The sequence below is a fragment of the Pinus tabuliformis genome, chromosome X, assembly GCF_031772625.1.
Source record: "Pinus tabuliformis cultivar Carrire ecotype Pingquan chromosome X, CPIR1, whole genome shotgun sequence".
Classification (NCBI taxonomy): domain Eukaryota; kingdom Viridiplantae; phylum Streptophyta; class Pinopsida; order Pinales; family Pinaceae; genus Pinus; species Pinus tabuliformis.
In genome coordinates this window covers 906,770,176-906,787,199 of record NC_142308.1, presented here as the reverse complement: position 1 = coordinate 906,787,199, position 17,024 = coordinate 906,770,176, and the positions used below count along the sequence as shown (strand labels likewise).

The 17,024-nt window shown below is 34.2% G+C and overlaps 1 protein-coding gene across 1 annotated transcript; it reads left to right on the top strand.

Annotated features, from left to right (window-relative positions):
* Positions 1–14,439: 14,439 nt before the first annotated feature.
* On the top strand, positions 14,440–15,163 carry LOC149142620 (F-box protein GID2-like). The gene has a single exon (XM_089453315.1). It carries the CDS (start codon positions 14,699–14,701, stop codon positions 15,125–15,127), a length of 429 nt encoding a protein of 142 aa, XP_089309441.1. The 5' UTR covers positions 14,440–14,698; the 3' UTR covers positions 15,128–15,163.
* Positions 15,164–17,024: the final 1,861 nt, after the last annotated feature.

Genomic DNA, 17,024 nt, shown 5'->3' with positions numbered 1-17,024 from the left:
CATTTTTACCTTCTTTCAATCTGCATTATCTTTCAAAGTGACCATACCTGTTACAATGGTAACATTGAACATTTCTCTTATCAAATCTACCTCTACTTCTTCCTCTGAAACTACCTCTTCTACTTGAGCCACCTCTTCCTCTATCTCTTGAATAATTTTGGTTTTGCCATTTACCTTGACCTTGATGGCTTTTGGTATTGCTACTTGCATCTTCATTCTTTGTAATTTGTAATTTAGAGGAAAAAGCTTTCTCTATAGCTTCAAAAGTATCCTTCAATCTTTCTTCATGAGACATCAAAGATCCAACCAATTCATCAAACCGTAGTTTTGTTAAATCCTTACTTTCTTCCATGATTATTGCAACATGATTCCATCTATGTGTTAAAGACCTCAATACTTTTTTAATTAAAACTTCATTACTTACAACTTCTCCAAGTGTAGCCATTTTGTTGACCACATCTTTGACTCTCACACAATAGTCACTGATACTTTCAGCTTCTTGCATCTTCGAATTCTCGAACTCTCGCCTCAATGTCTGAAGCTTGACCACCTTAACTTGATCACTACCTTGGTAAGCTTCTTGTAGAGTCTCTCAGGAAGCTTTGGCAGTTTTTGCTCCAGATATTCTTGGAAATAAGCTCTTATCAAGAGCTATCTGAATGTGAAATAAAGCTTGGGCATTCTTCTTCCTTGCTTCCTTTCTTGCTGTTCTTTCATTGGCTGTAAGAGCATTCCAATCAGCTGGCTCTTCATATCCTGATTCAACAATCTCCCACAAATCTTTTCCAATCAAAAAGGTTAGCATCTTAATGCACCAAAAATCATAATCGTTGCCATCAAATTCTGGAACTGGCATCTGGTTAGAATTCGACATGATTAACTTTGGCGAAATTCCAACAATACAGCTTTAACCCAAAATAATTTTACCTGCTCTGATACCACATGTAGAATATGAAATGACTTATTTCCAGCCAAATGAGAAAACAGTACTATGAAGAAAAAAACATATAAAAGATAAAACAATTTAAAAAACACAGTGACTATGTGAGCTAACAAATGCTGCAAATCTCATATATTTAATTCAACTATAAACTACATTCTTAAATACTAAAACTATTACTAAAATATTTGTCAATCAACTCTGCAATCAATCTACAGCTAATTTCCAGCACTACTGCAGCTAACAATTTGCTGCCTTATTTTCCAGCACTACTGCAGCTAACAATTTGCTGCCTTATTTTTGCAGAGAACACTAAATAGAAATTTACATAACTAATTAAGCATTATTCCCAACAGATATTTCATTGAAGAATTTACGCAAAAACCCTTACATGGCTATTATAAGTAAGAATAAAAGGACACTAGTATCAACCTTCAAGAAAGAATGGAGAAATTTATTTTACATCTTCAAAAATTCATACCTTATGAAGGGAGGTACGATACAATCATTTTTATATCATATAAGATTTATGCATTTTTAAAGGGTAAAGAAATCAACTTGGGTTACTATTTGATTAACAATCTCAAGAAAATGTCATTTAATATATAAAGAAATTCTAGGAACATAGATAAAGCTCTTTATTAGTTTAGTATACAAAAGATTCTTTTTAAGAAGAATTGAAGTTTAGATTTGTTAACTCTGAGAGAATTTTGATAAAAAAATCATTTAAAGGAAATATTAGGGGAGAAAGAAATTATTTTCCCACTTTAATAGTGAATATCTTAACAAGTGTGCCAAAAATTCTGCCTTTACTATTGGTGACATGAGTAGCCTAACAAAACAAAAAATAGAAAGAGACTCTATATTGCAATATCCAATATAAACCTTCAAATCTATGCAACAATCTATTAGCAAAAATCCCTACAATAAAGCAAATAGAAAAAGAAAAAAGATATCAAATATCATAGTAATGAACTTAATGAGAAGGAAATGTTTTTATTATTAATGAAAAATATGGATTACACTTAAGGCACAAGACTCTAATGACCTTATGCCAATACTTCCTCCTCTTCTCTGTGGGAGGCTTCTCTTATGTCCCTTCTGTTGTAAAATTTTATTTCTCTCTTTCTTATGTAAGTGGGCAAAGGAGAATATATAGAAATTAGACACAACATCATGAGTTTGAAAATGATATCTAGTCATCATCAAATGGTGAAGGAATAAACCCTTTATTTATAACAAAATACTATATTAGCCTTGATGTAGACAAATAATAAAATATTTGGTTGACCAAATCAATATCTAACCATCATGAGTATTTCATTTTTTTTTACATAGGAAATATTTAAAGAAGGTCAATAATAACTAATTACTTAACTAACTCTAAAAATAATGATTAATCTAGTTAATTAAGAAAGATGAGTGAAGTAATTAATTAATAAAACTGTTTATGTGTGGAATGGTCAAATGAGTTAGAAACAATTATTTGATAATTATTTCCTAGGAGAGCATTTAAATGATTAAAGAATAATAAATAAAAAATGATTTATTTATTTATTCCTACTAAAACAATAAAAGTGGGTGAAAACATTTTTAATTATTTTCACAATCAATGGATAAACATTAAAATAACTGAGGAAAAAGAGTTCACTAAATAATTTACTAAGGTGAAAGTGGTTATTAATCTATAAAACTCATATCAGATGTTGTATTTGGATCAACCTAGTAATATATGGCTTTGTGATCATATTTTACATGACCACAACCTATAAACAAAAAGAAAGAGAGGTAGGGTTTTGATTTCAAACCCTAACCCTCCATATGCCATATGAGTGAAGAAACTATTAACACAAGAACAAAGGAAATTATGCCCATAGAATCAGAAACAGAAGATGTTCTTGAAAAAATTATGCCCATAGAATCAGAAACTGAAGATGTTCTTGAAGTTGACAAAACCCTAACTCTAGATCCTATTGGAAAAAGAAAATAATCAAAGTCAAATCAAGAATAAAGGTAACCTAAAAGGTCAAAATGTAAAACAAATTCAAAAGAAAACAGACTTGAAAGTCAAAAGAAAATCAACAAGGGTAGGAAAGTAAAATCCAGAACAAGTTGAACATAGTGCCACCACTATATTTTTCTCCAAAGAAGAAAGACATTAAAAGGAAAAAGTTTAAAAGAAACAAAATATTTATATAAAAGGTTTGCAAGAAGTATGAAAAGGAAGAAGAATAAACATATTTCACTTAAAACGTTGGAAATTTCAGAAGTGGAAAAGTTTGAATTACCACCAGGAAGGCCACGAAGGGAAAGCCTAGAAGTTAACAAAATACAACAGGTATATGACTACATTGAATCCTTGGAGAAGGAAATACAAAACGAAAATGTAAAAGAAACTTCTCCTATTCGTGAATATTCTATTAACAATGATATACCATCACCTTAAATCGATAGTCTCGAATAGTGTGAGTTTCCTTTCAATATTTCTATGGAGGAAGACATTATCGGAACCTTAAAAGAAGAAGTGGTTGAATTGGAAGTTTTAGAGATGCGTATGAAAAGTGAAAATCAAATCCTTAAGAGGCAGAATATTATAATGCTCAAAAGGATGTATCATTGTTATGATAAATATTTGGGATTTTAGAAAGCTAATAAAGAACTCCGCTTGAAAATCAAAAGTATGAAGGCAAAAAAGCTAATTTGAAAATTCATATGGTCTATTGATATGAAAGAAAAGTCCACGGGAAGCAACTTGGACATTATGATCCAATCATCCAAGACCATTCTCTAAATCAAGAAGTTGAATATTTTTACAATTTCCCTAGAATGCACACGGACATACAATATCGTAAGTGTGGGGAATGTCGTGTCTAGGAATTAGAATATTTTTTTTCAATTTCCTATTTTTCTCACTTATACTTTGGAGAAGCCTCCACAATCAACTTATTTGGAATCATTTTGTTGTATTTAACATGAACATGGCCATATATACTACAAAGATAGATAGAGACAATAAGTCCAATATTTCAATAGCTAATATATAGTGATAAAAGGAAACTAATCTGCAAATAGTGTAGAAACCGAATATTTTCATAACTTCTATGACAATTCGTAACAAAATATAAGGTTAGCATGGTTCCTAATGTAGTGCAGCCAACTTAAGCACATGGACAAGTGGCAAAAAGTTCCAGTATGATCATCCACCTATCTGGCAGGACAAAGAAGCCGTTGGATTATCACAATTTGATGGTCAAACCTCGGTTCAACTTATCATATGGCATAAAGTATAGAGCCAAATTGCACTAGTTATGTTATCTGACAGTGGAACCAACTTAAAGTGAGTGAGTTATCTTCTTCAGATCCAACAATCTAAGAAATAAGAGGAGGATGATTATGTTTCCATAACACATCTTCATGTGTATTCCGTCAGTCATTAGCGAATCATAAGCATTGAGTTTCATAATTATAATTGGACACTTAATTATTGTCAATTTTCTAATATACAGTAGAATTATTCTGAGTTGGTTGTTTTTGAAAACATTATAAATTGACTTGTTGGACAAGAGATGGATATATAGAGATAATATAGAATTCAGATCAATTACGTATTCAGTATTATTTTTATTTTTAGTGTAATATCAAAACAATGATACTTTTGTTGTCACTTGTTGCCACTGCCTATTGATGAATAATTTGTAATAGTTACAATAGATTTTTCCATGTTTCTCTGATCTCACGTGATCACTTAGAGGCCCCCTGGTAGATGCACAAGACACCTGTAATAGAAGCCTTTTCTTGCTGCTCTATTTTAACTTCATTCTATTATAGTAGATACTTTGTCTTAGGTTTCTCATTGTTGTTCTATTATAGTAGATACTTTGTCTTAGGTTTCTTATTGTTGATTTTTTCTTTTCTAGGATGTAATCAAGAACTTGGAAAATATAAGAAAATACAAAAAGAATAGCTCATAAGTATTCACATTTATGAATTTCTTATTCAGATCATTTTCACTTTATATTCATACCCGAAGAATAAGATTCATAAAAGAAATTTAGATTAAATTCATTCTCTTCTTAAATCAGCCTATTTCAAATTTTGTAAATTAAATTAATTTATTAGTGCTTTTACATTTCAATAGTTTCATAATGTCATTATTTTACAACACTTCCATAGGTTATTTTTACAATCATTCTTATATTAAAATTCATGCTTCCATAAATTAGAATTCCTGGCTTTCTTAGACTAAGAGTATTTACTTCCATAGAATACTTTTGAATACATTCATATTCTAGATTTCCTTTCTTTTTTTAAAGTAGGTTTTCATGCTTTTGTTAGACAAGTTTTCAACCCTTTCTTAAAAGTTAATTTCTTGCTTTCATAATTTAAATTTCCATTTTTCTCTAGAATAAGTTTGCTATTTTTATAAATTAGATTTATATGATTTTTTAAGAGTAACAATTGATGTTTTCACAAATTAAATGAGTGTGTTTTTTAACAAATTTTCAGTTACCTTCTTAGATTATATTTTATTTTGTTTATAGATTTAGATTTCTATTATTTTTCATAGGTTAATTATTTTGCTTCATGTTATTTTACATTTTTTTATAGGTTAATATTTTAATGTCTGTTACTCATAGAATAAGAATTTCTTTCATTATGATTTATTTCTATTAAAATTAGAAGCTAAACTCATAGCATAGTTTCTGTAGTATAGTCCACAAGTTTACTTACATAGATTGTTGATTTAATGTAACTAAATTTAAAGCAAGCATAATTAAATTGAACAAAAGACAATGCTAAATATTGGTTACATGTATATCTCCATGTTTATAGTTAATGTCTTTAATTTTTTAAAGTGAAATTATTGATGCTTTCATTTTCTTCCTTTTTAATAGAATGAAGCTTACTCTTCAAAGACAATAGTAGATTTGTATTTTTAGACACATACAAATTTGTGAGTATTATCCAAGTCTTGTTAATTGTCTTGCAGTATTTGATATACAGTATGATATTTTCTTTTACATAAATTCTCAACAACATTGATTCTTTACTCTCTCTTATCCCAATCCTGAATTAATGAAATTGTATCTCTTGCAAGAATATATGGCTTAACTTCATCACCATGACTTCACTTCATCACCACTTATATCATCCAAACTTTATATCCTTCCATCAATTTCGACCTTCTAAACTTCAAATTCACATAATTAGTGCCATCTACCTTGGTTGCTTCATTCACATATGATTCTGCTGGAAACTTAGCTACTTTTAAACAAATGTTTCTCCCAATCAATAATTTTCAAACTACTTTATGGGATGTTTTTTTTTAAATGAAGTAAATAGCCTCGTGTCAAACCAAGTTTACATAATTGCATTTTAGATGATTCCATAGCAGGTTTATGCAACAACTCCACACAACAACTCTGTTTCACAAACCAACTTTGAACAACAATTTTAATCCTAACATGTTGATTTCGTAATCATCACCTTCACACATCAACGCTATCACACTCCTTGATCTCTCGTGCGTTGTCACTCTTCATCATGTGTACTGCATAATTCACACGACCTGCAAAGTCCATTGGTCAAATATATTGCACAGGGTAAAAAAAGAGCACACTCTTATCTTCTCAGATGAACTCTTTTCGTTCTTATAATCCACATGCTCCACATATCTCAACAGAGTACTAAAACACACTGCTAAATGCAAATTTTAGGTGAGAAATTCCACAAGTTTGACTCAATAGTCTCCTCAATTCCGGAAGCTAGACAACGCCGATTATCCTTCTGTGTTGAATCTCCACAATTGGGGTTTCATGCCTCTCCACCCTTGGGATCGTATCCGCAGGAAAACGGCCATCAACATTTCCATGAGTGTCTGGTGCGAAGCCTCTTTTCTGCACCAGTCAGCGTACTTAAAGATCAAGGCGGAAATCAGGCGATAGGGGGATTTGAAGACAGAGTGCCCATTCATAGCATGGAATTGTACACTAAGAACATCACAAATCACACAAAATCTATGCCAATGCCCCAATGCTCCGCACTAGGCTTAGCCCTCGGCTAATGCCCCAATGCTGCGTACTAGGCTTAGCCCTCGGCTAATGCTACGGTCGTCAACTCCTCCTTCGACATAAATCGAGGTAGAGCAAGGCCTTCTTTGCTTCACATCTTTCCATGCTAGGTCTGTTCACGCAGTATGCATAATCTGACATGCTTCCAAGTTGAACTTCTACACAAAGAAACGTCTCATGTTATTTCACATGCTGGCTCGAATGGGAACGCTGCATAGATCATAGGCTGCACTAAAGGTTGCTATAGCTAGAGCAGTAGCCTCTTCAATGTGCTTCCACAATTCACAGTCTTCACAACACACCAGAACGCTCTTTCACAAAGTCATCTCCAGCGTTCAGCTGTGATACCAACTTAAAAATATGAAAGACAGATTATTGGAATATGAGTTGTAGCTCACCTCTCAAACATTCTCAAGCATGAGAGTGCACCATTAACACTTGGATTCTTATCACATACATATAAGATCACAATCGAGTTGAACATATTTTTATAATATAAGATCTGAAAACTAACCAGGAGAAATTAAGAAATTAGTTAAATAGAAACATAACAAGTGTTTTAGATTTTGTTGGAGATCAGATGCACAGCAGAAATTAAACAAAAATATACAGCTGATATGTCAAGCTCATAAGACACAAAAATTTAACGTGGTTCACCCAACCAATCTGGGCTACGTCCACACAACATAGCCATCGGCAATTTATTAATCAAACAGGAGATTACAAAAAATGAAATCCTCACAAAACTCTCACCCTCATAGCAAACAATCCGAATGGTTGCCTGTTATATAGCAAAGAGAATCTAACAACCTCATTAACTCACTCACATCAAATATAGGAGGCATTAATCATCTCCCAACAACCTGGAGCTAATCTAGGAACTGAATTTCTATTGTTGCCACCTACAGAGATTTTTGCCTATTTTAATCCAAACAGAAAATCTCAACAATCTCCACCTTGACAACAATTAGCCTGATGCCCTGTTATTATTATTTTATCTTTTCTGCAAGCCAAGAGAAGCCAAACACCATCGTAGCTTCTCATGTCTGCCCAATTCTCCTTTGTATGCACCTTTTCAAGAGAGACTCCCCTTTCAGTGATAACCTGTCTTACAAAATGGTACTTGATCGGTATATGCTTTGATTTACTATGATAGGCCAGATTCTTAGCCAAATGTGTTGCACTTTGACTGTCACAAAATAACTTGATGTTGTTGTGCAACCTACCAAATTCACCAAACAAACCTTTCAACCAAATCGCTTCTTTGCAAGCATGAGAAGCAGCAATGTATTCTGGTTCATTAGTGGACAAAGCAACAATGTTCTGTAGCTTTGACATCCAACTTATAGCTCCACGTACAAGAGTAAAGACATACCCTGAAGTTGACCTTCTCTTATCCAAATCACCTGCAAAATCGGAATCAACATATTCGCAAACAAATTCACTACTGTAAGTGATACAATAACTACTTGTGCCTCTCAGATACCGAAGCACCCATTTCACTGCTAACGAGTGTTCTTTACCCGGATTTGCCATGTACCTGCTGACAACCCCAACTACATGTGAAATATCTGGTCGAGTACAAACCATCACATACACTAAACACCCTACTACATTGGCATATGGAATTCGAGACATATAATCCTTTTCTTCATCTGTATTAGGACATAAACTCGAAGAAAGCTTAAAATGGGAAGTCAAAGGGACTGAAACAGGCTTCACATTATTCATACCAAACCTCAAAAGTATTTTCTCCATATACTTTTGTTGTGATAGCCATAGCTTACCATTGCTCCTGTCTCTGAAAATCTCCATGCCCAAAATCTGTCTTGCTGCTCCTAGATCTTTCATATCAAATGTCCTTGCCATCTGAGCCTTCAACCTCTTGATTTCTTCTATGCTTTTGCTTGCTAAAAGCATATCGTCAACATACAATACCAAGATAATGAATATGCCATTATTCAACTGTTTAAAATAAACACAATGATCATATTCACTTCTAACATATTTTTGACTCAACATGAAAGAATCAAACTTCTTATACCACTGCCGAGGCGACTGCTTCAAGCCATATAATGACTTCTTGAGCCTGCGGACAATTTTCTCATTGCGATGGTGAACAAACCCTTCTAGTTGTTCCATATATATTTCCTCATCTAACTCACCATGTAGAAATGCAGTCTTAACATCTAAGTGCTGCAACTCTAAATCAAGCAAAGCCACTAATGCTAACACAATTATAATTGCAACAATTTTAACCACTGGTGAAAAAATCTCATGAAAGTCAATACCGGCTTTCTGAGAAAACCCTTTTGCAACCAGCCGTGCTTTGTACCTGTCTTCCGTATCATTCACACCCCGTTTCAGCTTGAAAACCCATTTACACCCCACAGTTTTCCTGCCTTTCGGAAGCTCAACCAGATCCCATGTACCGTTGTTACTTAAGGCCATCATTTCGTCCTTCATGGCTGCTTTCCACTTGTCACTATTTGAACATTCTACAACTTCCTGATAACACAAAGGTTCATCATCATTAGCGGTCAAAGCAACTGAAGTAACATGATCATCATACCTTCTCGGAGGGCGTTTGATCCTTGTAGACCTCCTTAAGAATGTTTCTGGTGCTTCCACAATTGGCTGTCTATCATCTGTAGGAACTTCTTCATGATCGCCATCTGAGACCTGTTCATCACCTCCATCTGAACCCTGTTCATAATCTGATTCTAAAACCTGTTCATGACTAGAATCTGAACTATGGTCGTTATGACTATCATTAGAAATGCTGTCAAACTGAATGTGCTGGAAATCAAATACATCATCCTGTTTCAATCTACTATCTACATCTAACTGTACAAGAAAGGATTCATTAAACTTTACATCTCTGTTGATGATGATTTTGCGGGTAGTAGGATCCCACAATCTATATCCCTTTGTTCCATCACCATACCCAACAAAGATATACCTTTTAGACTTTGGATCTAATTTAGTTCGCTGATGTTTAGGCACTAGAGCATATGCTTCACAACCAAACACTCTGAGTTTAGAATAGTCACAAGGGTGTCCTTTCCATACCTCTTGCGGAACCTTGCAGCCTATTGCCGTTGATGGAGATCGGTTTATCACATAACAAGCTGTTGCCACTGCTTCCGTCCACAACTCCTTTTGCAACCCGGCGTTACTCAGCATACACCTTGCTCTCTCTAGAAGAGTCTTGTTCATGCGTTCAGCAACTCCATTCTGGTGAGGAGTATAAACCGTGGTCTTATGTCTCTCAATCCCTGCAACCTTGCAATAGCTGTCAAACTCCTTGGAAGTAAACTCACCACCATTGTCAGTTCTTAAACATTTTATAGTTCTACCAGTGTTGTTTTCTACCAATGCTCTAAACTGCTTGAAAACTGTAAAAACATCAGACTTCCTTTTCAACATGTAGACCCACACTTTTCTAGAAAAGTCATCAATAAACGATACAAAATATGACGAGTCACCATATGACACTGTAGGGGCTGGACCCCAAACATCTGAATGGATATAATCAAGTATTCCTTTACTAGTATGTTTGCCTGTTTTAAATTTTTGTTTACTTTGTTTTCCAAACAAGCAATGTTTACAGAAATCTAACTTTCCAGATCTTACATTAGGAAGTAACTTGCGATCAGCCAAAATTTTCAACCCTCATTCGCTCATATGGCCCAACCTTTGATGCCATAGGCGAATGGAACCACTGTCTTGTTCAGACACCGACACATGATCTGACCCAGTTCTACCTTCTAATTGAAAAATATTTCCTACCTTCTTAGCCTTCATCACTAGTAAAATACCTTTATAGATTTTCATAACTCCACCTTGAATTACAGTTTTATATCCATTCGTATCCAGTACTCCTAATGAAATTAGATTTTTTCTTAGATCTGGTACATGTCTCACGTCAGTTAACAATTTGGTTGTGCCATCTAATATTTGCAGTTGTATACTTCCTATTCCAACAATACTCCAAGTGACATCATTACCCATGTACACGACTCCATCATCAACTGATCTATATGTCTTAAACCAATCTTTATGAATACACATGTGGTTAGATGCCCCGGAATCTAACAACCAATGTTGATCATGTTTTGAAACATTAACAGACAATACCTCAGCACTCATACTTGAACCAGATACTGAACCTGTATCTGTGGTGTTGGCTTCCTTCTTTTCTGTCGAAGAGCCTTCTTTAGCAGCCTGCTTTCGCTTCCAGCAATCCTTTTTCAGATGTCGAGCCTTGCCACAATGCCAGCACTTCACCTCTGTCTTCTTTCCTTTGGACTTTGAACGAGAGTCGCTATGCTTTCCCCCGGAGTGTCTCTCTCTTGAGCGACCTCTGGCCATCATTACCTCTGACGTAGAGGTGTCTACATTCGACATCTTCCTCGTCTCCTCAGACAACAAGGCTCCAACAACATCGTCAAACTCAAGAATGTCTGCTGTACTAAAGCTTATGGAAGTAACAAAGTGATCCCAGGATTCGGGCAATGAACACAATAGAGTTATTGCCTTATCCTCTGAATCAAATTTCACATCTAGACTGTCTAATTGCAACAGTAAGGTATTAAAAACATTCAGGTGATCAGTAATCGAGGTACCTTCTTTCATCCGCAAACCGTAAAGCTGCCATTTCAGGAGAATCCGATTTGTCAAGGATTTCGTCATATACAGCTTCTCCAACTTCGTCCACAAACCAGCTGCAGTCTTTTCTGACACGATGTTAAATAAAACATCATCAGCCAAACACAACCGAATTCTGCTCAAGGCTCTTCCATCCAATTCATTCCACTCATCATCTGTCACGCGGGAAGGCAGTTTGGACCTGCCCAACAATGCCTTTGCCACGCCCTACTGTACCAGCAGATCATGCATCTTTACCTTCCAGATCTCGAAATTATTTTTGCCATTAAATTTCTCGATTTCGAACTGGGCACTTTGAGTTTTCGCCATTTGTATCAATCAAAAAACAATAATCTCAAAAAAAAAACAAACCAATGTTTCAATACCAGCAATTAGCAAAACCAACTGCCTATGCCTTTTTGTCTTTGCTTTTAAAAGAGAGCTGAGTTATAATACAAAAAACTGAGTATCAATATGCAGGGGTACAATGCGCCTGTATTTTGAGCTATTGTTTAACCAACGATTTCGCGCTATTGGAAACAACACTCCAAACCAAAAAAAAATAGCGCAGGTTTATCAACACCACGTATTTAAAAATGGGCACTCGGCAAACAACTACGCTCAGATTTAACAAACAATCCCTCCAACGCAGCAATAACTGTAAATACCTTTACTATATAAATCTCATCGACTTGCAGAACTCAAATGTACCGGCTCTACAAAACTTTAGAAGGATAAACAAAAACAGTTGAATGTGATTTCCGTATCAAATTCTTCCATTCATACCGCGCAGAACTGATTATCAGACCAGGTATCACGAACCATTTTCAAAGATTCAAAAACGGTACTTTACCTCATATGTATGTTGGTTGCCCTGATCGTAAACCTACTGCTTCCTTTCAGCATGTAATCGCACCAGCAGACTCTCCACGCACCAGCAGTCAAAGGCATACAGCATGTAAACGCTCCAGCACGTCATACGCAGGTCCAGCATGCAGCGCTCCACGCAGGTGGTTTGGTAAACAGCGTTCATTCAAATGCATACCAACAGTTCTGCGCATAGAAGACTCCCGCACCAGCACTGGAGTCCTGTTAACGCACAGCGCTTCCAAACATATGTAAACGCACAACACTAATTGAATACACGCTCCACCACGCAACGCAATCACACCTCCACGCAGGTTTTACTCAGCGCACCAGCAGCTCCACGCAGCACCAGGCACCAGCGTTCCAACATCGCTCTGATACCACTTGTTGTAGATCAGATGCATGACAGAAATTAAACAAAAATATACAGCTGATATGTCAAGCTCATAAGACACAAAAATTTAACGTGGTTCACCCAACCAATCTGGGCTACGTCCACACAACATAGGCATCGGCAATTTATTAATCAAACAGGAGATTACAAAAAATGAAATCCTCACAAAACTCTCACCCTCATAGCAAACAATCCGAATGGTTGCCTGTTATATAGCAAAGAGAATCTAACAACCTCATTAACTCACTCACATCAAATATAGGAGGCATTAATCATCTCCCAACAACCTGGAGCTAATCTAGGAACTGAATCTCTATTGTTGTCACCTACAGAGATTTTTGCCTATTTTACTCCAAACAAAAAATCTCAAGAGATTTCTCTATTATTTTGATACCCAGTGGGTCAATAGTTAACATAGCTTGATATTTATATAGAGTTATGTTTCTCCTTTTTTTTTCAATTTTTTTTTTTTCTAAATTTACATGTGACTAGTTCCACATGTATGAATAATAGTGATTTACATGGTGCTTACCCATACCATGGTAGTGAACAAGTCAAGTTGCGAGAAACTTTATTTTCCCATAAAAATTCTAATTGAGGAAACTTTTTCAATGATTTAGAAGGTATAGAAATGTAGAATAACATAAGGACTTGGCCATAACCTACACATGTAGGAAGTCAAGAAAATATAATTTGATACCTCAAAATGAATTTAAAAGACTCCAAACCTTTAGAAACATGCCACTAAAACAAACCATACAAACATGCGGACAAGCCAATTCCATCAATTTTTTTCATTCATCATATCATAATTTTTTTTTTATAATAATAAAATTTAAATAAAACCAGGTTTACCCATCCATATGTTGGATCTGGAAGCTCTTCAAAAGCTCTGCCCCGTGTTGCAATTCAAAAAGCTTCCTAGTCATGGCCAACACGATACCTAATCGGGTATGGAACGGTTAAAGTGATTTTGGTGGTTTTTTGGTTTCTTTTTAATTATAATTTTAATTTAAAAGACAATTGCGTGCAAGAAAAGCTATTACGATTAGCACCCATCAATGTATAATTTATTTTTTTTTAACAAAAGCGATGACGGTTACCATAGTGGCTTTTGATGACTTCAATCATAATTTTAATTTAAAAGATGCTTGAGAACATAAAGTTACTCAATAATTGTGGAATATACTTTTGCTGCGCCATTTAAATAGAATTAAAATTATAATTAAATAAATTTTATTATAACCATCTAAGACAGAGAATACCTAAAATAGGGCAACTTCTCCGAAACCACTCGAGCATTCTATGGGTGAAAAAGTTGATTCCCACAATTGTTGAATCATATGATAAGATGAGACGTTGATTTCCACAAATCACCGCCTCTTATGATAAGATGGGACGGTAGGAGCCGCCTCTTTCAACTATTCTTCTCCGTTGCTTCCTAATAAATAATTGAAAGCCTTCCCTTTCGCGTTTGATCGTGTCTTCCAATTGCAAACTAAATTAATGTGCGGCGTCCTTTCTTCCTGTTTCTTATTAACCTCTTTCCACTAACCTAAATAGGCTGTAGTCGTATATATATAATATAAGATTTCTTCTTCTTGGCTTCACACGTTTAAGAATCCAACCCGATCCTGCCTGTGCGTAGCTCTGAGATGCATCCTCACCGAATTCCTTCCCTCTTCTTCACGGTATTTCTTGATTCCACAATCCAAATTTCTTGCTTGTAAGTAGTACCCGAAATTTTTGATATTCTTTTATCTGCACCTACAGAGGATGGATTCTTCACATTCATCGTGCCCGCTGCAGTACAACGAAGATATTATGGTCGAGGTGTTGAGGCATCTGGATGCCAAGTCCCTAGCCATGGTGAGCTGTGTGAACAGGCAGTGGAAGCGTGCTGTGGAGACGGAGAGCCTCTGGGAAGTCGTTTGCAGAAAGGAATGGCCTGCAGCTGGTGAGTCGAAGAATATGAGATCCGTGGTGATAGCGCTGGGAGGATATCGGCGCTTCTTCCTTCTGTGTTTGCGCCCACTTCTTTATCGTTCTCTTCCCACCCGACCCTGCAGCAACGAGGGGTTCATCCCTCTCTCGCTTTCTCTCTTCTCCATGGATTGCTACGAGCGCCTCGGCAGAAACAAAGGCTACCTAGGCGACGATGAACATTTTACAAGCCCTGTTGGGCGCTACAGGATGCAGATTTGACGCTGTCAAGTGTTAAAAATATCCTGTGATTTTGCATGCCTCTGGAACAACGTCTTTTTTTTCCCTTTTTTTATATCCTGTGATTTTGCATGCCTCCGGAATAACGTTTTTTTTTTTTTTTCCTCTTCTGATATTTATGAATCTCTTTTCTTCACTTCTGTGCTATGTGATACGCATTGTAATTCAAGTACACCCTATTTACATGGTTAGACTTTTTAATTTGGATATTTTTATCCATATTTGTTTCTTTTTCTTTTGTTTTTTTATATAATTTAACAATTTAATAAAAAGTATTGAAGGATACTGTTTTGATTGGGAAATTGTATGTTAAATTTTAATTTATCAGAAAAACACCATGTAAATAATTATTTCCATAATATAATTAGTGTTTATAACAATTAGTATATCAAAAATTAGTGTAGATTTATTTTAAATTTGGATTTAACATGAGCTAAAAGGATCAAAATTTTTCAATGTAAATTGTTTTATGAACTCACATTATTTAGATGTTTTGTATAGTTATTTAAATTTTACTTTTAGAATTTTCATAATTTTTATTTTCTGACATGAACATAATTTCAGTGCAATTTTGATGAAGACAGACATCGTTACACATCATCTTGAATTGTAAAATAAGTCTCTCACCTTAGTGAAACCTAATAAACATATGATCAATTAAATAATTAATAAATACATATTATACATTAAAAAACAAATTAATATAATATTTTTCTTAATTAATTAATTTTTAAAATAAAAAATATAACCCATTTTAAAATAAATCTAAATTTTTAATTCTTAATTAATATTAAAGATATTTTAAAATATTCTATAAAAATTAAATCATAATTAAGTTACTCTATTATAAAATAAACACATCTATCTATCTATGTAATTAATTTAAACTCATTTTTATTTAAATAATAAATATAAAAAATAAAAAATGCATATGTTTTTGACTTAATTATAAAATATATAATAGTTAACATTACAGATTGCTTTTTTAAATGGTTATATCTGGTACAATTCCCTCACTTTTAAAAGTAAAATTCTAATGGTTAAATTCAGGTGTGAAAAAGATGGCTGGTTCCTCTCGCTTATTAAGATTATTTTTATTATTAAAAGTAAGATGATTGTTATGATTAAAAGTATATATATATATGTTTTTAATTGGGTATGAGCTTGAGTTTTAATCAAATAAAGTTTTATATTAATAAATTTAATTTTTTTATTATTTTGAAAAGTGATCGCTTTCTATGGTTTTTTTGTAATTTCAATTTAATTTCTTTAATTTATTTAGTGTTTAATGATATATTTTCTGTAATATTTTAAAAGTTATTTTCTGTAATATTTTAAAAATTTATACTAGCACAATCACATGAATAAAATGGTTGATATATATAGATGAGTGTTATTTTCCGTTCATAAGATTGTTGATTAACATATGAAGGGTGTAAAATGACATCAATTGGTGTATATCAACCATTTTATTGATGTGGTTGTGTTAGTTCATGTTGGTGTGCATGCCATAGATTAGTATGTCATGGTTGACATTATCGAACTATGGTTAAAATTGTTGACAAGTGCTCGTCATAGTTGACAATGGTTAACAATGTCTTCCAAGGGTTGTTGATTTTGGTTGATGGTTAACAATGGTTGAAGAGGGTTGACAAGGTTGACCATGGTTGACCTTCATTCACAAGGTTCACCATGGTTGATGAAGGTTCACCATGGTGGATTAGAGTCAACCTTGGTTGAACATTAATGTGATAGTGTATTTATATTGCATTGTTATTGATCATTGTTACATTAATGTATGTCAACCATGGTTGATCATGGTTGACATTATGTTAGTGTTAACGTTACATTATTGTTTACATTAATTTTACATTAATGG